The following is a 25,716-nucleotide window of genomic DNA, read 5'->3' as shown; positions in this document are numbered from 1 at the left end:
GTGGATTTTTCGCTACATTCTTTATGTGTGAGTAAGGAACAGAACAACACATGACTTGTAAATAAACCACAAAGAATCAACTATTCATTAACTCGTTTGTCGGACAGTGAACCTGCCAATAGTTCTAACGTGCATCAGTAGAAGACGTTTGTTTCAATATCGTAGAATGCGTTGAAGACACGCCACCACTCTCTAGATACGTTACTACCCAATGTGTCGAGACAGACAACTATGGGACCATATTACGGGGCGCCGAATGGGACTACTCAAAATTCAATTTTGTACAGACAAAAGTGAATTTTGTTCTACAAAAATGAATTCCGATTAACAAAATTTATAACATCTTACACATTTTCAATTTTGTGTAATTGTATAGAAATCGGAAAACTGCGTCTGCGAGACCAGCGGTTATTATATCCAATGAGAAACCTTCTTATAAAGTCGTATTGAGAGAATTTATTTGCATATCCAAAGAATTCTGTAAACTAATTTGCATACAAAATTGACTTTTGTGACACAGAATTGAATTTTGTCTTACAGAATTGAATTTTATAACACAGCATTGAATTTTGTGACACAGAATTGACTTTTGTGACAATTTTGTGACACCGAATTGACTTTTGTGACACATAATTGAATTTTATCTCACAAAATTGAATTTTGTGACTCAGAATTGACTTTTCTGACACAAAATTGAATTTGTCTTCAATAGGATGATCCAGCCACCTTGAAGGATGACACAACGGCTTGCTCATTAACTTACTTTTGTTACTTTATATGTACTATTTTAGTTACTTTATGTTCTTTGTCGTGTTTGTCTGTTTTTCATGTCTGGTCCTTGTCCCTGGATTTCTGTACATTCTTTTGATTTCCGCTAGAATCTTGGTTCCCTTTACTTCTCTTCAATAGGGTGATCCAGCACTCGCATGCGAACATCTACATCCTGTTCAAGTACCTTGGGCAAGCAGATGAAGTAACCATGAACCAGCCAGTATGTCAGGCCAAGCTCCGTGTAGCGACAGCCGTAACCATGAACCAGCCAGTATGTCAGACCAAGCTCCGTGTATCGGCAGCCGTAACCATGAACCAGCCAGTATGTCAGACCAAGCTCCGTGTGTCGGCAGCCGTAACCATGAACCAGTCAGTATGTCAGACCAAGCTCCGTGTGTCGGCAGCCGTAACCATGAACCAGTCAGTATGTCAGACCAAGCTCCGTGTGTCGGCAGCCGTAACCATGAACCAGTCAGTATGTCAGACCAAGCTCCGTGTGTCGGCAGCCGTAACCATGAACCAGTCAGTATGTCAGACCAAGCTCCGTCTAGCGACAGCCGTAACCATGAACCAGTCAGTATGTCAGACCAAGCTCCGTCTAGCGACAGCCGTAACCATGAACCAGCCAGTATGTCAGACCAAGCTCCGTCTAGCGACAGCCGTAACCATGAACCAGTCAGTATGTCAGACCAAGCTCCGTCTAGCGACAGCCGTAACCATGAACCAGCCAGTATGTCAGACCAAGCTCCGTCTAGCGACAGCCGTAACCATGAACCAGCCAGTATGTCAGACCAAGCTCCGTCTAGCGACAGCCGTAACCATGAACCAGCCAGTATGTCAGACCAAGCTCCGTGTAGCGACAGCCGTAACCATGAACCAGTCAGTATGTCAGACCAAGCTCCGTCTAGCGGCAGCCGTTCGTTTCCTCTCTTACTAACTGCTGCAGACAATAGATACTTGGGGTCAGGATTTTTTTTTATTTCGTTTAGAAGAAAAAATGCGAAATCATGTGTTATAACAACAAATATTGTAGTTATACATGTATTATCCATATGAAGTTTTCTGATATATGGGGGTCGACTGGTACATGTATATAGGACGTAGAAGGTTCGCAACTCCGTCATCCACCATGTATTATTTTCATCCCCACATCCCATCATTTATATAGTATTAAAACTTTTGGAGTCAAGAAAACTTGTGCTATTGCTATATTTTGTGATGTAGTATTTCCACAGTTCTATACATGTGATATTGAAATTATGAACTTTGATGTCTTAATTGGACATCATTATCAATAGAAATAAATATATGTACAATCAAAACATTTCCTGATTGTCCCACAAACCCATTCCTGATTGTCCCACAAATCTGAGTCTTTCCTTTACTACCTGTAATATTCAAATATTGGACAACCAGTAAGACACCGGATGGTAATTCTTTATTGGTTGTTCATGGTGATACTGCGTTGTGTACAACTTTTTGGACTATAGCTTCAATTGTGCCGCAATGTACGGAGTAAGGTGTATTCCTTATTGTTCAACAACTAGCTTCCACTTCACAGACTCGGGTATCAAACAAATAAAAAAAAATAAAAATTGAGTAAATGAAACTTTATTGTTATACAATATCATTAATTATATATCACAATTTTCCCCCAAATATTAAAAAGATTGAACTGTAAAAGAAATAATACTAAAATACCGGGATTATTACAGGACGACAAACATTTTACATTTTATTATGTCTACCCAATGTTGTCCTACAGCTAGGACAGGAATGTACTGTGTCTTTACAGGAACCTACACAGAAAGGTATCAGGCTGCACAGTGGACAACTGTAAAATAAAGCTCAATAAAAATTCTCATATGGCGATGGGTTCAGTAAAATAGAAAAGTGAATAAATCCATGTTAAAACTGATTTTAGAAATGCCTGTGGCTCTGAAAGTACCACTATCTCTCACTGGCAAATGTTTTTGTTGAGTGTAAGAATGTCATCCTGGTTTGCCCACTTTTAATTGAAGGTTTAAATAGACATCGGGGTTGTGTTGTTTCAACAATTAAAGTTTGTTTCTGAAATATCGGTATAATTTTTACTTGTAAATTTATGATCCACTATTAAATTATGCGGAATATGCATTTTTTGCAAGAAAACTTTCCATAATGCATATATAATGCACATTTATTATTATCATTTGTTTCTATTTTTTATTTATTCATGAATACGATACAGTACTAGGCAGTAAGAGAAAAAAATAAAATGTATAGCACCATGTCTTGCTGACATCATTAAATGCAAGCAGTCCATGTAACCTAAATGTTTCTCAGCATTCAGTTTTATTCAGCTGCAGCGCGTATGACACAAGGTTCAAAATGAAAATCATCATGATTCATAGGTCTCCTCCCAGCAAGATTCATAGGTCTCCTCCCAGCAAGATTCATAGGTCTCCTCCCAGCAAGATTCATAGGTCTCCTCCCAGCAAGAATCATAGGTCTCCTCCCAGCAAATATAGCAACTTTGAGTCTAAATAACTTACAATTGTAAAGGGAAGTCATGTATAAAAAGTCACACGCAAAAAGCCGAGGGAAATAAAATCACAGTTTTTACATAAATGGAGTCTTTATGAAAAATACCAATTGTAAATTATAAATTTGTACTTCATCATAAAAATAAAGAAAATCAATCAATCAATATATGCATGACACCTACTGGTTTATTTTTGTTAATACAATTGATCGATAATTGGGATAATTAAATGTTGGCAAACCAGGATTAAACCGGGTGTAAGAAGCATTGTTGCTACAGTAGATCTGGTCCCGTATTCATTACAGATACGATACGATATAAATCAGATCCACACATAAACATCTTCATTAGTTTTTGAACGAAACTGTACGTATCATGAGCACAAGTCAGCATCGATTTGCTCCATGTAAACTTCAGTATTGTGCTCGAATTTTGTGTAAAAGGGGAAATGGGTTGATCAATATGATAGTGATTTGCATCAACTACAACCTGCTGTTTTTAGAAATATTTAATATATTAAACCATTCACAGGGACGAAATTCATTCATTAAACTAAATGAAAACATTTCATACCACCTAAACTATACATACATACCCAATAAAACACAGAACTAAACATGCTACCCATGTCATAGTCCCCGTTTCACGTGTGGTGCTGGTAACAATCTGTTGTCGACAGCTTGGACAAACCATATTTACCGGAGAGTCTGACATTGTTGCTGTTGCCATTGGCTGTGTAACTATCACATGCGTCGTTGGCTGGCCGTATGCTGTATTTATATATAGAAACATGTTGAAATAGAATTAAGTAACAGGTAACTGAAAAATGTTGCTATTGCCTATAAGTATATCTGTAAAAACAAAATGGATGAACGAGTAATCATTGGTACCTAGATTCGAGCATAATTCAAAAGAAAGCAATCCAGGAACAAAACAAATTCAAACAGCGGAAAGTGTAAATCTGTAGATACTTCATGACAAAAATCGACATTTTTTGAAGTGTCAAATAACCTGCTAAAACAAGTCCTGCATCTGCTAACCATATATCAAGTGGTTTGTTGAAATATTTGGACAGTTTTTTTTTCCAGTTTTCCTCATTATAGAATAAACATTAATTTTTCAATCAATGACATAATTGAATGTAAAGAGGTTTGTACAGTTTGTTGGTGATAGCTTAAACCATGAATTATCCATATACATCGAATGTATCTATAGGTTGTTACATTGCATACTAGCATTCGTCTCTGATGTTTTAAAGTTGTTTATACAATTCACAATGTTTTGGTCAGTGTTAAAAAACTGATTACAATGATGTTTTAACAGAACTTGCCTGGTTGACCATACCCAGCAGGTGGTGGTGGCTGACCTTAAAAATATTATATACATTTTTTTAATGAAACAACTTTACAAAAAAAAACAACATCATGCGATAGTAAAACATATGAATACGAATGGCCTTTGTTTAACAGGAAAAAAGTAGATTAATGTATAGATAGAAAATGCTTTCTTTCTAGTTGATATGTAGATGGTTGATGCAAGGACGCATATACATATGTACAAGTCTAAGGGACATCCAAACTCTAGAATCGATGTAAGGTTGCACTTTAGTCGCTCCTTCAGTGGGATTCGAACCCTTCTCTGCTCCGACATTCATGACAACACCGCCTGCACGAACTCCTTCTTTACACCTGCGTATGGAGTTTTCATATCACACCTCATACGTTAGGCCAGAGCTTGTCGTAACTACGCAGATCATTTTGTATCGCACCAGACTTCTCACAATTAATTAGGCTTCGGGAACAGGATTATGTTGCTACAATAGTCCATGGGCTGGGAGGGTCCACCACGCATTCCAACCCACTCATCAATTTCATGGTGATTTTTAGGTACCTTTATACCTCCCAATCCCGAATAGATTTGTCGCCAAGGAATATTCTCGGATTCTGTTTCAGTATAAGCCTGTATTTGTACCCCACAGGGTCAAAAGGCCAATACTTTTGAGACTCAATTTTATGAGCGTCTAAGCCTTCCTGGGATAGCATATGTACACAAACTTAGGATCATCGTGTAGCCTAATGTCTCAGCTTTACAATAAGACTATGAAAATTGCGGTAAAATGCACCCCTCCCGTCGAAAAATTGCTTAAATTGACATATTTTTCAATGTCAACAGCTCTAGAGTATGAATGCTTCAGTAAAAATGGCTTATTTGGTATTTTCTGTTTAGTATTGTCACAATTTAATACTAAACATGTCTATTGTACACCGTTTATAAACCAAAAATTAACATTTTAGTTCATGTTGAGGCATTTTTTTTCATGGGTAGGGGTGGCAATTTTCCACCTAACTTGACTTGGAAAAGTTCAAATATTTAATACGGAGGCTCATTTTGAAGCTAAGACACTATATTATTGTACTGTATCACACAAAAGCTTGTTTAAACTACAGTAATCTAAGAAAAGACAATATCGGGTGATATAGAAGAAAATTATGAAATTCTGAAAATTCCACTTTTTCCGTTTTTATAATTATTGTCACTCCAAAAGGAAAATCTAAGCGCCTTAATTGATCAGATATGGTGGGTACATCATTATCTTAATTATGAATGCCTAAAATATGAGTTCTACGATGTCAGTAGGCTATGAATGAGAATTCTGTTTGATACTGAGACCAGTTTTCTTAGGGTAGGGGTAATATTTTTAACATATTTTGAAAATACATTCTTGAAAATTAGATCGTGGTTCATTTATGTAAAAAATTAAATTATCTATCGAATGATGCTAAATTTGAGACGCTTTAGTTGAGCAATAACTTGTAGAGTCGAATTTATGTTACTTTTGACAGAAAAATCGAAAATCCCATTTTTCGCTTTTTTTTGGTAAATTCTGACTACGAAAATCACCAAAATTCATCATAAGATTTATAAATTGTGACAATAATAAACAGAAAATACCAAATAAGCCATTTTTTAACTGAAGCATTAGTACTCTAGGGCTTTTGACGTTGAAAAATATGCCAATTTAAGCAATTTTTCGGTGGGGTAGGGGTACGTTTTTTTTTTTATTTTACCGCTAAACCTGAAGTGTTACCGCAACTTTCTTTGCACCATTGTAAATCCGAGACACTGGGCTACATGGTGATATATACATATGTCAGTTTACTTCGTTCTGTAGTAAGAAGAAGTTCGTAGAATAAAAAAAAAATTAAAAATTATTTTTGCCTCAACGGGGTATAAATAAAAAGTAGCCAAAAATACAAAAAATGCTTCAGTTTATTTTTTTGGCGACAAAAAGATTCGTAAATGGGAGGTATAAGGGTACCTGAAAATCATATTTTGGTTGATGAGTGGGGTGCACGGGGGTCATCTCAGCCCACATACTACAAGATTTAAGTCCTCGCTACAAAAGTTTTATGGTCGTCACCATGAATACGTGGATCGGTACGGTGTATCTATCTGCACCATGAAAACTGATTTGTTCAATGTCCCATACGCGGGCTCGTTAAGGCAACTTTCAGAAAATATTTTAGAAAAAAAACTTATTTCATGTACCATTATTGAATCCCTCTAATTATTTAAACTTATAGCACCAAAAAAACATCCGTGGATCGTTACGGTGTATATCCAACTGCACAATGAAGGCTCATTTGTTCAACGTGTCATAGTTTTCCTCTTTGGTCCACCCCGTATTTGATTTTTTATGGAAAACTCGGCGGGTGTTTCTAGAAAAGCAGACGATGCTTACCCCACCGGTGCATCAGGTCCATGCTCCCAGTACTTTTGTTACTTTGTATGTATTATTGTGGTTATTTCATGTTTTTTGTTGTGTTTGTCTGTTTTCCATGTCTGGCCTGCGCCCCTGCATAACGTTCTTTCGATTCCACTAGAATCTTGGTTCCCTTGATTACTCTTCTCTCTAGATCAATGTCTTACGTTTTATTTATGTACATGTTCATGTACATGTACTTGATGTACATAAAAACATCATCGCCTTCGATATATATGTTTTAAAATATTATTTAATAAAGAGCACCGTACTTGTGTGCGTAGGTCGTACTTTCTCTCTTTATTAGTGGATTAAAAAAGTCAAATGCATTCAGGTGTATGAATATTATTATATACAGTAACGGATCAATGATAGATGAAAAGGTATTAATAAAGGTATGTGATGGATGTTGACACTGTTTCCATAGGAACTGATAAATAGTTTCAAGTTGTAAAAAGATAGTTCAAATGAACTTATTTAAAGCATGATTATTTGTTAGAGGCAGACTCAGATATATGTTACAATACGGTTGTGTCAATTTAAGTAAAAGAAAAAAAATTAATACGTTTCGTTGACATTCGTATCAGCATGAATGGCCACTGGCGTGCTTACTCCTTTTTCCTCCCAAAATCTCATTTACTTTTCATAATGTTACTACTGCTGCTAATTTCTTCGCCTTGTTGTCCGTTCATAAGGGACTGAATTTCTAACAATATATTTTCTCTATAAACAGTTACACTTACTATTCAGTTGATATATCTTAAGTAATAAGCGTGAAAGGTAAAACAAAAACTTAAAGCCTGAACACGTATATTGACCATTTATGAAGAAGTTATGTATGTAATTAGTAATAATAAAAAACGAATGATTTTACCTTTTAACCCCCACCAACCACACACACACACAAGCGCGCGCACATATAGAACAAACTAAAATGATGTTCAATAAATGAATAAATGTCCCTTACAGTTTAATAAGTCACAACATACCTGTGGGATACGGTGGAGGTGGGGCTGCCATTCTAACTTTATCTGAAACGGAAAAAAATTCTTAAACGTTACAATGGAAACAATTTTACTCTATCTTATGATACCATTACGGTATCGTTTTACTAGAATTAAATTACTTGGAACGAGCAGTTTCTGTTTTGGGATGAAAAGTTAAAAAAAACTTACCTTTTATGCTTCCTTTTCAAACCAACTAATAAAATGTTGCAAATAACGATTACTGTATTACAATATCCCTAGACTGTTGAAGTAAGACATGCAGAAAACTAATAATAAAGATCATGCAGTCCTTACGTTTGATTGAAGTAATATTATACTGTCTTACCGATTTTTTCTTACGTAGTTGTATCTGGGGATGAGGATATTAACATTTTACTTGGTTTTCACATCTAAAACGATTTGGACCTATACGAAGGGATGGACAGTTGTAAGGGTAGATGGAATACGAGAGGTATGGGAAAATAGGGGCTTTGTATAGGGTTGGAATATGTCTTTGGGAGAAAATACTTTTTCAGAATAGGATATTTGAGATGGATAGTTGGGAGAAGGGTAGGTGCGAGGTAGGAAAAGAATGGAGCGGAAGGTTGAAGAGGGTACCCAATGTTCACCTCTCATATGAGAAATTAGTAAAAGTCTTGAATTGAAATATATTAGTTTCTCTTTTTTTAAGTTTTGACGGATACTTCCGGTGACAAAACAAAATACATGTATTATTAGACTTTGAATTTATATGAAATAAAACACAAGGCCTTGCAGTCTCCGCATAATTGACAATGGGCATATATTTTGCATTGTTTAGAACTCTGTGTCCGTTGGATACAAGCGGATATAATAATGTATGTGGTGCTTGGTTCACCTACAACTGATATTATTACTGTTGACCAGATCTATACTAAGTTATATTATGGAAAACAACTTCATAGTGTATTTTCTCCTTTACAATGGAAACAAATTTACTCTATCTTATGATACCATTGCAATATTGTCTTACAGGAATTCAATTATCTGGAACTTTGTGGTCGTCATCATGAGCTCGTGGATCGTTATGGTGTATCCATCTGCACCATGAAAACTGATTTATTCAACGTGTCATAGTTTTTCTTTCCTCGTTTGTCTACCCCGGACTTGACTTTTTATGAGCAACTCGGTGGGTGTTTCTAGAAAAGCAGAGGGCGCTTACCCTACCGGTGCACCTGGTCTATGCTCCCAGTTTTTAGTGGAGTCCGAGTTGCTCATTTGCTTTTGTTGCTTTGTATGTATGATTTTAGTTACTTCATGTTTTTTTTTGTGTATGTCTGTTTTCCATGTCTGGTCTTTGTGCCTGGATAACTTTCTTTTGATTACCGCTATAACCTTGGTTCCCTTGAATATTCTTTGTAAGATAATTCTTGCAAGGCCGTAAATTGGACTCTTTGGGGAAGCAGTCATATTACTCAACTCAGTTTTGTTCGTGGATTGTCAATGAGCAAAATAATTGCAGTTTAATTAAGATTCATTGCAGCTTTCCCGTATAATTGTACATCATAACTTTTATGAAAAGTCCCACATCTGTTTAATAACTGTTTTGAAAGATTTAAACTGTGTTTGTAAAGGCTCTAAAGACATTAATAATATTGATCTGTTCTCTGATAAAAAAGTTTGTTTCTACTTTTATAAGATCCATGTTCACACCGAATCTAAGATCATCTTTGAAATTGAGTTTTCAATTGGTATATATATATGATATTTTTTACAAAAATTTATAGAATTAAGTATTAAGCAACAATGTCAAACAATAACGTACGCACGTACCGCATCGCATTTCATACATAGCACTTATTTTGTAATAAGTCCATTTACTGGAAAATGGCTCAGAATCTTGCTAATCGAGGTACCATTTATTTAACAACTACTGAGAAATAAGTGAACAATAGTCACATTAAAAAGTGTAAAGGGGAACTCATCTAAATATACACTCCCTACATTACCCATGTTCAGGTTGACCCGAGCTGCTACACGATTTCTCTAAACCTCATTGTTTCCAAGCTAAAATTATAGTCTTGATTGCCAATAAGTGTTGGAAGCTTACAATTTGCAGAGCGATGTCTTCGACGACGATGGGTGAGACTCTTTATGATAAAAAAAATTTCAGCAACAGTCGAATGTCATTTTTTTCTTGGAAAATCTACATTGTTAAGTAATTGAATATCCAGGTGGAAAAAAATCCCAGCCCCGCCCCCTCTTCCGAGTAATAAAATGATTGGTGCCAAAAAACGCTTCATTTCATTGGTACATGTATATTTTTTTATGTTTCAGTCATGGTTGTGTATTTCGTTTGATCACTTGTTATATGCCTTCTCCGGCTTTTAGACAGACAAGTTCGAATATTATGCATCGCCTTTTTAACCTTACCGGAAAAAGATAATTCTTGAATCGCGGAATTTTCAAAACAATTTTAGCTGAGCGAGGAGATCTAATATAGAACTGAAATGGCATCAAACTGCCTTACACATACTAAAAGAGAACTGATGATGCATCTTGAATCCGAAAGACTAAAGTCGTTTGAAAACTGGCCGTTTGACGATTCCTGCAAGTGCACGCCAACAAAGGTTTGTATTACATCACAGCGTTCACGGAGACATTTATTCTTTTTAGCGAGGCGACCGGGAAAAATCGTTCCACGACATCGGACGTGTGTGTGTGTGTTTTGTAGAAAGGATGTGACCCCACTTCGACAGAAACTTGTTTCTATCAAATGGCTGGTCATATTTGACAAGTTTTATAGAAACAAGTGCGGAATAATTAAACTTTGTGACAAAAATGTTAAACGAGTATTCAGTATTGCATTTTTAAATTTAGTTGGACATTACATTTTTGGACATCTATGCTCTTGTCGTAATTATGTAGCTAGCACATGTGAGCTCAACTGCTTGTGTGTATGTGAAAAACATTGATCTACAGTGATAGTCATCAGTTAAACTGGAAAGTGTCAGTAGAACACTCAGTGCGTAGTTCTTGCAGCAAGAAAATAAAAAATAAATAGACAATAATTGTGATCAATATATGGAAATATATTACAGCTTAATTTTGGTCTTGGAAATGTACATTCATTCTCAATATATTCATTTCTCTTTATATTTCTACTTCATACAATGTATTCATGGAAAAGTTTGGAAAAAGTTAATTGGTACTTATGAATATTTCTCTGCTGACCCACTTGGTGTTCAAGAATCTAACCCGCCTTGGAAAAAAATATGGATTCAGTTGTATTTTTTAAACCGAAGCATACAAAAATGTAGCTTTCTTATGGTAGAAAAGTCAATCACATTTGGAATTTCTGCAAAGATGATAGTTGTGTCAGTTTGAAGTGCATTTGATTACTTCACAGGTTATGTGTATAATACATGTATTCCCACCATCAGTGGAGATCTTATTATTCCGGATTTAGTACATAGTCAGATAAAAGCTTCAGCTGCTTGTGAGTTCAAGAATGTTGGCCCTCCCGGTGCTTATATTTCAATTTCATACATATTTGATTTTCAGGAAAAATATGAGATATATGCATTTATACATTTGTATTTTCTTATGTTTTGGAAATGACTTTATAGTCCAGACTTGTATTTTTCAGTTAGCTAAGGCTGGATTTTACAGTTGTGCTACCACAAATGAACCAGATGCTGTTCAGTGTTTTATGTGCTTTAAAGAACTGGATGGATGGGAACCAGATGACGATCCATGGTAATGAAGTTTAGCACGTGCACATCAGATTTCAATGAAGGCACAAGACCACAATTAATTTTCAAGTGCATATCAATATACACATTTAAGCACATTAAAAAAATTCAGTGGCGCAAACTGAATAAAACTTCTCTTGCCTAAAGATACCTACAAACAGGATTTTACATATAAATTGTCGAAAATTTTACCATCATTTTCTGAAATTAATGCATATGACCTGGGGTAAACATGACAAATGAACTGAGTTAAATGTCCTAAATATTAACCTTCTACTGAACAGGATCACAATATGTAGTCAGAATTGATTAATAAAAGCAATCCCATGTAATTTTGCAAATTGACCTATTTTCTACCAATTAGAGGCTAAACTTCAGCAAATAAGTTTCCAGTAAAATATGAAAAAAATGTGGAAGGTACCTACTACCAAAGTTGGAACTATATTCATATACAGCGAAAACTAAGGGGAATAAATTGTTGTCTCGTACCTGAACCAAGCAGCTATGACAGGAAAAATAATTCATACCAATGACAATGATGGCAAAATAGTTGTAGAACCAGTCTGACCAGATCTCAATTTTAATGTTCTATCATCTGCAAGTTTTAACTAGTCAACATATATTGTACATGTATCTGTGGAATTAGGCAGTCTATAGTTAATGAATAAAGATATTTATTATTGACTTTAATGCATGTCAACTGTTACTTCATGAAAACAACATGCCTTGTACCATTGGTTTTGCTGTAAATTGTTTTGACATGGTAGTTAATAATAACCATAATGTCATCACAAAAAAGTTTTATGATAAGATAATAACACATTGAATGTTATAAACAATTGGAATTGCTGGTTCTCATGTATACTTTTGACTTGATGTTCCCTTTGCCTCTTCACCTACACATGTGTAGTTACTTAATCAATTACTGTGAAAGTACTTACATGTGTATTTGTAGGTATTAATTTTTGTGGTTTAAGGGAAAGCACAAGTTTTGGGATTCTTGAATTTGTGGTTTTGATGATCCAGTCGTACAATTTAAAGTAAATAATCCTTTTTGTTGAGAATCAAATTTCATGTTTTACCCTACCCTGGAAATCTATGAAAACTGGTACCCAATGAACAGTACATGTAGTACATTTGTACTTTCACAGTACTCCCTTTTCTCCCACTTCAGTACTGAAGCACTTGAGAAATATTATAAATTGAAATGTATGAGATATTGGCTCATTCCAACAATTGTATGTGCTTTCATCAATGTTTTAGGGAAGAACACAAGAATCACTCTCCACAGTGTCCATATTTAAAGCTGACACATCCTATAGAAAGTATGACATGTGAAGAGATACTCAAGCTTGAAATGACAAGAAGTAAAAACAAAGTGGTGAGTACTGTTAAAGAGAAAACCATGCAATGACTATACATATGAAAACTATATCCATATGAGGCTTAGAACTGCCAAAAATTCTCAAACCCTAATAACTGGAAGAAATTTTGATGGTTCATTGAGTGTGAGCTACATCTACACATACTGACTAACTGAGTATTGACAGTAATGAGTATGTAAGTTAACTTGTACACTTACCCTACCTGTGCACCTGGTCCGTGCTCCCAGTTTTTAGTGGAGTCCAAGTTGCTCATTTGCTTTGTTGCTTTGTATGTATTATTTTAGTTACTTTGTGTTCTTTGTTGTGTAGGTCTGTTTTCCATGTCTGGTCTTTGTCCCTGGAATGCAGTCTTTTTATTACTGCTAGAACCTTAGTTCCCTTGATTACTTTTGTAAATATATAGTCAGTACATTTTGACAGGTGAGATACATGTAGGAAAGTTTTAGTACATGTATTTAGACACTTACAGAGCTATTTTAAGTAGTTAAGTAACCGTCAAGTCTTTTTGTCACACTGTAATGGCGTGTTCTTAATTTTTTTTAATATAATAAAGTTTGGCATTGATTCTCTCGTGATCTGATGATTTGCATCATTTTCATATGACTGCAAATTTTTTTGCTGTCATATAGTGGTAAAATCCTGTATTAAACGTTCAGGTGAATGGTGTTATAAATTTATGATAACTTGAGTACAAATAATCCAGTCTTTGAAATTTTAACACATCATTCCAAGGGACTTGGCTGAGGGCCCTATAATTTCTTGGAAGTTTTTGTCCTACCCCTTTTGTTAATAAGGGCTTAAAAGTGGAAAAATGGGTGTCATCATTAGAAATGATATAAAAAGTTTATTGTTAATTCATTTTTGTCGGTATGTTCCATTTGAAATTCTGTTGTAGAAGTTTTTTGCAGAGACTTATCATAAAGCCTTTTGGAGTTACAGGGGTAAGAAATTGGAGAGCGGCAAAAAAATCTATTTTTCTATTTTTGGACTGATCTCTTAAACATTTTTATTTACTGGATTCCTTGTTTCATTGTTATTATGTACATGTATAATTCATTTGTTGATTTATAAGTTTGCAAATCTTTTATTAAGGAAAGTTAAATAAATTACATCACTCACTATTCTAAATGTCTATATACATGTATATGTACATAATAAATCTCATTTCCTCACTTTTCATTTTCTGTGTGATGTGTGTGTGTGTGTGTGGGGGGGGGGCAAAGTCACCTCTCCCCTACCAGGACCCCACCCTTGATCTGACTGGGGACATAGGCAACCCCTAAACTCTTATGCCTTTTATCTTTAGGGCCTAATCTAGGCATTGATGACCAGGGGAAGTTTTAGTAAGTTGTGTTTGAAATTAATAATATTGACATTTTTGGCTTTGTTACGTTTATTACAAAAACTTCTCAGTCAAAGACAATTTGGAAAAGTGAGCACAAACAAGGAGAAGTTTTTACTCAATTCTCCCCCTAACTTACATGTAGCACTACCTTTAAAAAAAAATCTTGTGTATGGAATGGACATCACTGCATGAGAACTGGGTAAAATGTTTACTCAAGTTGGTTGACCTTTAAATTTATTTCACTATAAGGTGCATCATGTTCTGTTTTTCCTTTTGGTAAAGAATGTCTATTACATTGTATTTATTGTACACAATTAAGGTATGATACAGTAGATGTCTTGTCTATTGACTGTGTTATTTTCCTGTTTATTTAATAAAAATGATATGAATATTGATCTCCATTTCTTTCTTGAATTTATGTTGAAGCTTTGCTATTTGGTTTGCAGAAAAAGATGTTTGAGAAGTCTTTGAGCGAGTTCATTGATACAGCCTCAAGTGTTAGGGAGGAAATGACCAAATTGGCCTCATGATATGAACTCATACTACTGGGCTGTGCAAGTAATGACTATAAAATGTATATGCAGTATGTTTGTGTATATTTATCAATAAAGGATTTTATGATTAAAAATGTCTGATTTTTCATACATCTTTATAGTTTACACTTAAGCTGTACATGTACATGTATAATGATGGTTTGATATTATGATCAATTTAGATAAAAAGATTGATCATGAGCCAGTCATTTTTTTTATCTAATTGATGTTGGAAGATTTTGTTTTGTTTAGGAAGATACTGAATATTTTTACATATTGTTCTTAATACATATTTAATCATATTGGTCACATGATCATATGATCTTGTTCTAATAATATCTGACCTGGACAGCAAGTTCAATCAAGTGGTGTTTTTATGTTTATTCATTGGGTATGAAACTTATTCAAAATTCATTCATTTTACACAAAAGTAAAGTAGGAGCACAATTAGACAGAATCAATCATGAAATTGTAACGGCTTGAAAAAAGAAGAAACACAAGGAAAAATAAACTTAAAAGATCTTCCCTAAGTCCTTTAAATCTGCACCAGTAGGATCAGGTCATTAGATGTTAAACAATCTCTGCTTTTCTAGTAATACCTCCGACAGGCAGGAGAAAATATGATGGAATGGGATAATAAATCTTATGGACATACCATATCTAGCATATTGTCATGATGGAACCTGTTGTAGGACTTTAAGATTAACAATATCCTTCTCAAAATTGCTCATAAACTTCATGCAACTACGGAACCTCTTGAAAATTGTGTTAATAATTGAATTGATACTAGAAGGATTAACACCTGTTCTTGGCTAGCCTTTCTGTTTACCCTTTTTACGTTCCTTGTTCATTAGTCCTTTAGGTTCTTTTCCTTTATGTCTGTTACCAAATAGGTAATGTACTTTTTGTCAGGCAAAATTTTCAACAATGATGTGAAGGGTTTTATGGTCGCAGATGATACACTGCTTTGTTGCATCATGACAAAGACTAGAATTGAGATGAGGAATCATTCTCCGCAATTTTCTTAACAGTTTTTGACGTTTACTTTAGAAAAAACGGTCATTTAACGCAAGCATGACTTGCAGGTGAAAGTCGTTTCAAACATACTCAGCATATGTGTATGTACGGAGGTCCAATACGATTACCACAGTTCTTCCACCCAGACGAGAATGATCCAGGATTGAGAATGAATAGGGCCACAACTTGTTCGCCATTGCTCAAATCCGCTTTTGTTAATCCTTTCATCGAACAACATCTATAATGAATGATGTTAAATAATGTTTTCTGTATACCTTTATTCAGCATCGGTTTTAACAGAATAAAGATATATGAACTGGTATAAGGGATCGTTATGTTTATATTTTTGGTGGAATTTATATTATCCACGATTTCTTACTTTTCCTTTGATTTAAGAGTTTACATCAATTATCAAAGATTAGGTTTTATATATTTTTAAATTTGGCTTTCTTTCTTTATTTGTTTCATATTACGTCATCATTCAATATGTGTACTCATAATGTTGATATATTGAATTTCTTGAAATATTAACCCTACGCCTAAAGCCTGTATCTACATCAAGTAAATAGCGGGGCGTCACTTGGCTCCTTAAGTATTGGCCAAGGTAGTATTTCATAAAGAATTGTTTTAATACATTTTTATGTTTTAACACTTCTCAGTAGTTTACTCACGTATACAAAACAACAATATTTCTATCTTCTTTAACTAATTCATAATTAACGACTTTTTGCTTTTAACATTTACTTGTAGAAACATGTTTATTACTGCGGGTAGCTTTTCAATTTGTTTTATTGCATGTAAGTCGATATATTTAAAGAGACAAATTTTAATCGGCCACGCATATCGGTGGAATGTAAATTAAACAAACATGGATTATTATCCTAAGTTAGTTGTATGTATGAAGGGAGAGCTGTGTTGGTCTGACGTATGGCTGTTATTTCAGTAGAAAAAACACTTGAAAAGACAGTTACAGGTAATATTATTTTGATAAATATTGCGAAGACTTTCGCGCAACTGCGAGCACTTACATGTGAAAAAATAACCACGTTCAATAACTATATGTATTTGTTTACGGTTTAGCTTGACTTTCTTTAGTTCCACGAATGATGTGTATTCGTGTATTAACAATTAACACGAATTAGAATTACTTGAATTATAAATTTATCGGAGTATAAAAAACTATATGAAACTCTTGTACATACTCTAAGAATTACGTCACGTGTACACATGTATATGTTAGAATGCACTTCTATGGTGTTCAAAGGTAATACGAGTATGAAAGAACTTTGTTATTGATTTTGTATGAATATAAACAATATTTTAACCGATATATACTATCTACTCAATAAAATAATACTGTAGATGAATGTCAACTTAGTTTAGCAATATACCAACGATGGGATATGTGAGCATATTTCATTGAAGTTGTAAGCCATGTCCGAATTAAAAAAATAGTTATTCTCTTGGTTACAGATGGCGGCATGTCACCACCAGACTTTGGAGAGGAGGAAATTTGCTTAATTTGTCCGTTCTGTAGACAAAACATTGTTACAGCTATATCATATAATGCCGGCACTTTAACATGGTTCTTGTGTGGTCTCCTCTTATTTTTGGGGTTAGTAGTCACGTATTTTCTGTTTAACAACATACAACTGAATGGATCATCGTTGTTAATAAGATGTATATAAATCCAATACATTTTAAACCTTAGATTAGATCAAATAAGACGCCATTTAAACAATAGTCGATAAATTGAAATGTTGATAAAGCCTCGAGCCGTACTATCATCACGTGGTACTGCCCACTCGACATTTTAATGTATACTAGCAAATACCATATGACCATTGCCACAAATTAGAATTGCTTATTTCTTCTGATATAAAAAAAAATAAATTATTATGTTCTGCTAATTACTGCTAACAAATTGGATTTTATTCCTTGAAGCATGGACTTAATAATGAACGGTTACATACATAATATTTGTGGTTTTTTATTGCAAAAAAAATTTATTAATTGATTACAGGTTGTGGCTGGGATGCTGTCTGCTGCCATTTTACATAAAGGCAGTTAAGGATTGTGTGCATTCATGTCCAAACTGCTACCAGACTCTAGGACGGTATAACCGGTTATGACTGAACCACAATCAGACAGCTTATCGCTAATGTTGGTATTTAGCTCAATTGCTACCAGACTATATAGAATAGTATGACTGGTTGCGACTACACCACAATTAGACAATTTATAAATGATGTTGGTCTCCTAGCTCGATTGCTGCTAGACCCCAGAACGGTATAACTGGTTGCGACCACAGTCAGACAATTTATTACTGGCGCTGATCTGCTCGCTCAATATACTCTTAAAGACTCACATGCACACACACACACGCACGTGATAAAGTGTGTTAGCTACTTACTGTAATTCTGATTAAATACGAAAACACACCCTTACATTTTACAAACCTTATGAATCTACTAAATTAAATTTTTCATTTTGACTTTTTTTCTGCCATTTATATTTTTTACATCACAATTGATTATATTTTCCTAGGTAATGATATTAACCCCTATTATATTTTTGTTGCACAAATGACTAGTTCGTTGATCGATCTAGCTCTTGGGACATTGGACCAGATCAGGTTTAGCCATTTAACATAATTATACAAAAGATGAACCATAGGGGCTTGCTTCCACTATCAAATCTGCAGCGCGACAAGTGTATAAACATGAATGCATACTAGTCGGGCTTCATATTTGGAGCAAGCCCCTGTAGATGAACATATAAAATATGGAAGCAATTTTTTCAAAAGTACATTTTCACCTTCACTGGAAAGAAACTTAAGTGAAACCCCCGCTTCTCCTCCTAGAAACCAATATAGAATACCCCATAAGTGATTTTATGCATTCAGATGGAAAAACAAGATGGAAGATGCACAATGGCATCATGTGATAAAGAATCTTTTAACGTTTCATCGAATTCCATTCCGCGGTTTCAGTTGAGTTGCGGATTAGAAGATATGACTCCCTTGGTCGACAAATGACGAAGTCCATATTTTGCATCAGGAAACCCCAAAAGTCATTAGATGGAAAACAAAATATATAGGAGATGCGCAATGGCTATGTAAAAGAATTTTTAAAAGTTCCATCAAATTCCATTCAGCGGTTTCAGATGAGTCCCCCCTTAGTCGACAAATGACTAAGTCCATTTTATGCATCAGGAAACCTCAAGGTCACTCAGATGAAAAAAATGAATTAGGAGGTGCACAATGACATCATACTATAAAGAATCTATAAAAGTTTCATCAAATTCCATTCAGAGTTTCTAAGGAGTCGAAGATCAGAAGAGCCTACCCCCCATTGAAGTCCATATTTTGCATAAAGAAACTCGAAAAGTCATTCAGATAGAAAGCAAAAAAGAAGGTGCACAATGACACTATCACTGGGGTAAAGCCGTTACGGTCATCCCAAGATGCAGGATGGAAATTCGGGTTAGAATATTTTTCTTTGATAAAGTTGTCTATTCTTTAAAGTTATTCAACAAAATAAATACGCCAAATAGTCATTCATAAATGCTTGATATTTGAAGCGGGAAGCATATGGGTAAAAATGTATGATTAATGAGAAATTACGAGGTAAAAATATCGGCGGGATGATCGTAACGAAGAATGTTGGATGACCGTAACAGAACAAGACACCGACGAACGGGATGACCGTAACGGATTTATTTACCACGAAATACCAGAAATACAAAATATTGGCAAACAATATACCGAAGCATCAACATTGATAGACAATGCAAAGATGTCAAATACATGACTATAACGTAAAACATGGGCGGATCCTAACACTTCGAAAAGGAGGGATGCCAGTCGAGGTTCCCCAGAAAAATGGGATGCTAGGACATAATTTGCCATTTTTTTTTATTGATTTTACACATGAAAATGACAAATTTTCCAATAAAGATGAGGGTGCCAACCCCATGCACCCTACCCTGGATCCCCCCACTGTAAAAGCAGGAAACAGAGACGATATATACACACACAATGAAACTAATAGAATAAAATACAGTTAGTGTAGACAATAGGTCTGTATAAAATACAGTTAATGTAGACATTACTTCTATATAAAATACAGTTAGTATAGACTATAGGTCTATAAGAAGAAGAAAAAAAAACTGAAGATATTAATGCATGTTATAATTTTGTAATAATTTATGTTATGTAATAAAGGTGTATAACAATAATTATTATATATGCTTAAACTGAATTAAACTGATGCAAATACATCAAATGTAGTTGGGAGCTTAGTTAAGTGAATGGTTCACGATTCATGTAAGCTTAACTGCCCCCCTTGTCGATCATTGTCAAAGATATTCTGTTTTAAGGCCGAGAAAAAAACACGTCTGTTTAAGGTTCAATATAAAAAAATATGATAGGTGGGTAAAATCATTTTATTTTTTAAAATTATTTTATATTGACGCTTATGGGAGGGCATTTTTTACCATAAAGGTGCCCAACTAAGAAATGATAGTTTAGCGACATTTTGTCAAAAACAACATGATAAATGTGCTATAGGGAATGGAAAAAAATGCAGACATATTTTTTTCTTGGCTGAACATAAGATGTCATCAAAGTAAATAAAAGTTTGCAATATATAATGTCAGTCAGAAAATAATTGGTAGAACGTCAGCAATTTCATTTTTTAGTATATTTTGTAACATGCATTCTGACACTATTACATACAAATACACTAACTTGAACCAACAGATTTGTGGCAAATAAATTTACCGCATGTATCTGTTGAATCACCAAAAACTCTACCACTTGATATTCGTATATTATTTGACATGAACAAATATTTTCCTCTTGTGTCTATTTTCTTATCATAGCTGTTTCTCATTTCTCTTTTAAGATCATATTCATAACATTTCAGATGCCACATAAAATTATATTATGATATTGGATTAAATTGTATGCCACACATACCGTCCTGTTGTATGCAAGCCAACAATATTGCCTACCGCACGCGACATCCATACATGTACATTTTCACGATGGTTCTGCATCACTTAACACTGAGGTACTTTGCAATTCAACATTTATCATTAAGTACCAAATCTCATCACGAAATATTTTTGTTTCTCATGTTACGGACATCTCTTGTCGCATGTTACTGTCATCCTTAGAAAAAGAAGATTCTTCGTTACGGTCATCCCGCCGATAATTTTACCTTGTAATTTCTCATTAATCATACATTTTACCCATATGCTTCCCGCTTCAAATATTAAGCATTGATGAATGACTCTTTGTCATATTTATTTTGTTGAATAACTTGAATAGACAACTTAATTAAAGAAATTTATTCTTAACCGAATTTCCGAAGAATCTAAAGATGAAGTTTCTTCAAATTCGATTCAGCGGTTTCAAAGTAGTTGCGTATTAGAAGAGAACCCCCCTCCCCGGTCAAAAAATGACAGAATCCACACTGTGAAACCCAAAAAATCGTTCAGATGGAAAAACATATAAGGAGGCGCGAAAAAATATAATGAAGAATCTGCGAAAGTGTCATCAAGTTTCATCTAGCGCTTTCAGATGAGTTGCAGATTAGAACAGGGGACGGACGGACAGACAGCAAGATTTCCATGTACCTTCCGCTTATCAAGCTGGATATGAAAAGAAACTCTGTAACAAAAACAACGCTAAAACAAAGAGTTTCTATTTTGTTCAAAGATAGACACGTTAAGATATCGGCGTAAATAAAACATCAAGTACGGAACTATAAAATTAAACAATAACATTCATAAAAAGACGAATGGTTTTGTCACATAGACATGTATCATTACGTACACGTTTTGTGAATACCCCGATTTTAAATGTTTTAGAATGTCAGCGATTGTCAGAGGTTTTTGTTCAAGAGAACATTTATCACCCCCTAAAAATGTTACAAAAACAGTCGCCTTATTTCTATTCTGTTCAAAGATAAGCCGGATGTGTTTAAAATTCGTTAAATTCTCATAGGCAAAAAACCCTAAACACCAAGAAAGGAACTAAAAAATTAAACAAAAATATTTCTAAAACAATGTTGGTTAACATACACGTTGATTTTAAATGTGATAGTATATCATAGATAGTCAGCCATGTTTGTTCAAGACAAAGCAATGAACTTGAACACAGGTATCGGGTTGAATGTTCAGTTGTTAAATGTGGTATTTAAATTAAAAAAAACACGAGAAACCCAACCCAACAGAATCGCAGTTTTTTTTAGGACAAATCCACTCGTTCGAAACTATTAAGCGCAAAATTCAGATTTCCGTAATCGAATAAACAAGTTATACTTTAGTAACAAGCACAAATGGAAAGCGAAGGAGGTAAGTTTTATAATCTTTAGAATGTTCTCCTTTATACTTCCTTGATTTTATTTCAGTTTGATTTCATGATCATTATTAAGTAAATTCTGTTTGTTTTAGATTAAGAAGTTACTAATGTGAAATGTAAATCAGACTCGGTCTTGACCCTAGCATACAAAATCGCCCTTTCCATATTTACGTGTGTATATAATAACAAGAAATGGTTAGAACATTTACTTTTTTCACTTGACGACGACGAAATCAATCGATCTGAAGTGTAACTTGAAAGACCCATACGGTAAATAAAAGAAAGTAAATTTCCACTAAGACGACAAAATTAACGAAAAACAGACAACAACCACGGAATCAAATGGACATTAATATAATATAAGTAAACAAAGGTGTTCACATTAAATAGTAAAATATATTTTCATAACGGCGTGGTAGCGAGAGTAATAAACATTACAGAGATGGCTTAATTTGTTGCATTACGTAATTTCCATACAATAAAATCAGAATCGTGAAATTTTTGTCAACTTTCTAAACATCTAAAAACTATCAAAAAGTAACATTTATAAGTTGTATCTATAGTTAGAAAAGTTATGAATTCACCAGTTTTTGTTTTGATTTAAGTTTTTAATATTTTCTACCTTTATATAACTATACTAAACAAATCACTGTATGCATTCACACAATGAACACATTGACAAACTTTATATGGAATCATCATCCTCTGAATGGCTTTCATTTGAACATTTACTTAAACCACCAAGCTCCTTAATGTATGACAACTGAAACTAATATATACACACAGCATGATAAAAAATACGTTTCTCTTAAATGAAATCAAGATACACACACAGCATAATAAAAAAATACGTTTGTCTTAAATGAAACCAATATATACACACACAACGTGATAAAACGTTCGTCTTAAATGAAAACAATATATGCGCACAGCATGATAACATATACGTTTGTCTTAAATGAAACCAAGATACACACACACAACATAACAAAACGTTTGTCTTAAATGAAACCAATATACACACACATCATGACAAAACGTTTGTCTTAAATGAAACCAATATACACACACATCATGACAAAACGTTTGTCTTAAATGAAAACAATATATGCGCACAGCATGATAACATATACGTTTGTCTTAAATGAAACCAAGATACAAACACACAACATAACAAAACGTTTGTCTTAAATGAAACCAATATGCACACACATGATAACATATACGTTTGTCTTAAATGAAACCAAGATACACACACAACATGACAAAACGTTTGTCTTAAAAAATACGTTTTTTTCTTAATAAATAAAACCAAGATAAGCACACAAGGTTATAACATAAACGTTATTCTTAAATAAAACTAAGACACACACACACAGCATGAGTATACGTTTGTCTCTACCACCATCATTTTAATGCAAATTGATGTCATTCGAAGCAACTGATTGTGATTAAAATATTTAGGAATCACTTTTAAATACGGACTGATTGAAGGGAATCCATGTTATCCGCCATTACGTCTACTTCCTTTAATACAAATACAAATGAAAGTTCGTGAAATGCTTGCAAATCTTATTATATGGGTAGGGACAATAAAATAATTTCAAAGAAATAGATTTTCAAATACCAGTATTGTTTTTTTTTTAATTACAGTATATTTACGGATAAATAAATGCGTCGCGCAGTCAATGATAATTTCAATCAATGTAATTGAAATATTATTCAGGTGAGAGTATATCTACTACAGTAGACGAGTTTAAACCAAAGGAGACGACATGTCCATCATGCAAGTCCAAAATTACTACGGAAGTGACATACGAGGCCGGCTACGGATCATGGATATCATGTTTAGTTTGCTCGTATTTGGGGTAAGCTGGAATCACTGGTAGAAAAAGGTAGTCACTCGTTCTAAAATAGGACACTGTTTCCAGAATTTATCGATGTGTAAATCAGGACTATTCACTCAACTTTGGTTTTCGAGTGAGTAAATAGTTCGATTATATGCATCGATATTTTAATTTCAGTAAAATAAATTGGAAATGTACTTATCGTTCATGGTAAATATGGGCTGCTCATATTTCTATTAACATTGTTGTTCTGGATAATTAATTATACGATTTCGAAAATGCACGAAAAAAGCAAAAGTACCGTTTCACACCTTTGAACGACTCCATTTTTGGTACGAGTACAAACACGTTCGTTTACCAATGCTACAACTTGTGCATGGAATTCACACAGTTGTAAAAAGCTGTAGAATTAGGTGAACAACCAATAAAGACATATGCTAATTTGACGTGTGTTATTAAGAATTTTTTTGCAAAATGACTGACTGGTAAGAAAAACAAATAAACCGGAACAAGTGTATGTATGAAATGGAGTGAGGAAAACAAGACACAACTTGTCAAGTACATAAATCAAAGCATATAAATACCCGGTACAGACAAAAACAAAACGTTTGGTAAATAGGTAACAATTTACAATCTACATGTACAGAATATTCTGACATTATAATACACATTTATTTAAATTTTCAGATTAGTTCTTGGATGTTGCCTTATTCCATTTTTACACAAACGTTTCAAGGACTGTGTACATACCTGTCCTAACTGTCGACAGATAGTCAACAGATTCAACAGACTGAAAAAGAAATAACTCTAGTGTGAAAGAAAATCATTTCTCTAGTCACAAAATATTCAAAATTAGCCATATCCGGTGCATTGTATAAAATATAATCCGAGAGCATATTGTTCACTGACACAGTAGATCACAGTAGAGTTATTAATTGGTGTAATCCTGCAAATTTCATAGAATTTAGCATTATAGTATGGCATCTGTGAACTTTTCTAAACATTGTTAAGAAACGTGTTGTTGAAATGCACTATTTAATTTTAAGTAACAATTGTTACAACATGTATTAAATAAATCACACCTATAAGCAAGCTTTGAAAGGCCCTGACAACAAGAGTTAAAAATCCACGATAACAGAACAATTCCTTATAGTCAAACTTGTACTAATCAGTTACCAAGCTTATGCTATGTATGTTTGTATTGTAACCGCTATAGGAAGTTTTTTTTACTCTCACTTTTCCGTCTCCTTGATTATAATCAAAGGCTGAAGTCTTCAAAGTCGCTAATCGTCGAATATATTCTCTGTCACTGATTTTGGCCTTCTTTCAGCATCCGAAATGGTACAAATGCGATATACTCTAAAATCTGGTGACTTCCGCTAAAATCTTGGTTCCCTTGATATTAGTCCCTACTCATTCGTAACCGTCATGACCCGAATGT

The 25,716-nt window shown here is 34.1% G+C and overlaps 4 protein-coding genes across 4 annotated transcripts; 3 read left to right on the top strand and 1 right to left on the bottom strand.

Moving 5' to 3' along the window:
- Positions 1 to 2,366: 2,366 nt before the first annotated feature.
- Positions 2,367 to 8,373, bottom strand: LOC148619041 (LITAF domain-containing protein-like). Its single transcript, XM_088576915.1, has 5 exons — positions 8,234 to 8,373; positions 8,048 to 8,089; positions 4,626 to 4,661; positions 3,891 to 4,065; positions 2,367 to 2,605 (listed from the first exon to the last, which is right to left on the bottom strand). Exons 2-5 carry the CDS (start codon positions 8,076 to 8,078, stop codon positions 2,500 to 2,502), a joined length of 348 nt encoding a protein of 115 aa, XP_088433041.1. The 5' UTR covers positions 8,079 to 8,089; positions 8,234 to 8,373; the 3' UTR covers positions 2,367 to 2,499.
- A 2,068-nt stretch (positions 8,374 to 10,441) lies between these two features.
- On the top strand, positions 10,442 to 15,136 carry LOC148619040 (baculoviral IAP repeat-containing protein 5-like). Its single transcript, XM_088578556.1, has 4 exons — positions 10,442 to 10,653; positions 11,673 to 11,782; positions 13,042 to 13,159; positions 14,955 to 15,136. The coding sequence occupies exons 1-4, from the start codon at positions 10,534 to 10,536 to the stop codon at positions 15,036 to 15,038; spliced, it is 432 nt and encodes a 143-aa protein (XP_088434682.1). The 5' UTR covers positions 10,442 to 10,533; the 3' UTR covers positions 15,039 to 15,136.
- Positions 15,137 to 16,871: 1,735 nt separating this feature from the next.
- LOC148619039 (LITAF domain-containing protein-like) lies at positions 16,872 to 18,557 on the top strand. The gene is made up of 3 exons (XM_088578555.1): positions 16,872 to 17,031; positions 17,532 to 17,673; positions 18,082 to 18,557. Exons 1-3 carry the CDS (start codon positions 16,986 to 16,988, stop codon positions 18,188 to 18,190), a joined length of 297 nt encoding a protein of 98 aa, XP_088434681.1. The 5' UTR covers positions 16,872 to 16,985; the 3' UTR covers positions 18,191 to 18,557.
- Positions 18,558 to 22,205: 3,648 nt separating this feature from the next.
- On the top strand, positions 22,206 to 25,363 carry LOC148619038 (cell death-inducing p53-target protein 1-like). The gene is made up of 3 exons (XM_088578554.1): positions 22,206 to 22,421; positions 24,155 to 24,296; positions 24,963 to 25,363. The coding sequence occupies exons 1-3, from the start codon at positions 22,406 to 22,408 to the stop codon at positions 25,078 to 25,080; spliced, it is 276 nt and encodes a 91-aa protein (XP_088434680.1). The 5' UTR covers positions 22,206 to 22,405; the 3' UTR covers positions 25,081 to 25,363.
- Positions 25,364 to 25,716: the final 353 nt, after the last annotated feature.

Source organism: Perna viridis, chromosome 4 (genome assembly GCF_037379345.1).
Source record: "Perna viridis isolate PV_CMFRI_1.1 ecotype Kerala chromosome 4, ASM3737934v1, whole genome shotgun sequence".
NCBI classification, from domain to species: Eukaryota; Metazoa; Mollusca; class Bivalvia; order Mytilida; family Mytilidae; genus Perna; species Perna viridis.
The sequence above is the reverse complement of the archived record's forward strand: the minus strand, read 5'-3'. Positions and strand labels throughout refer to the sequence as shown.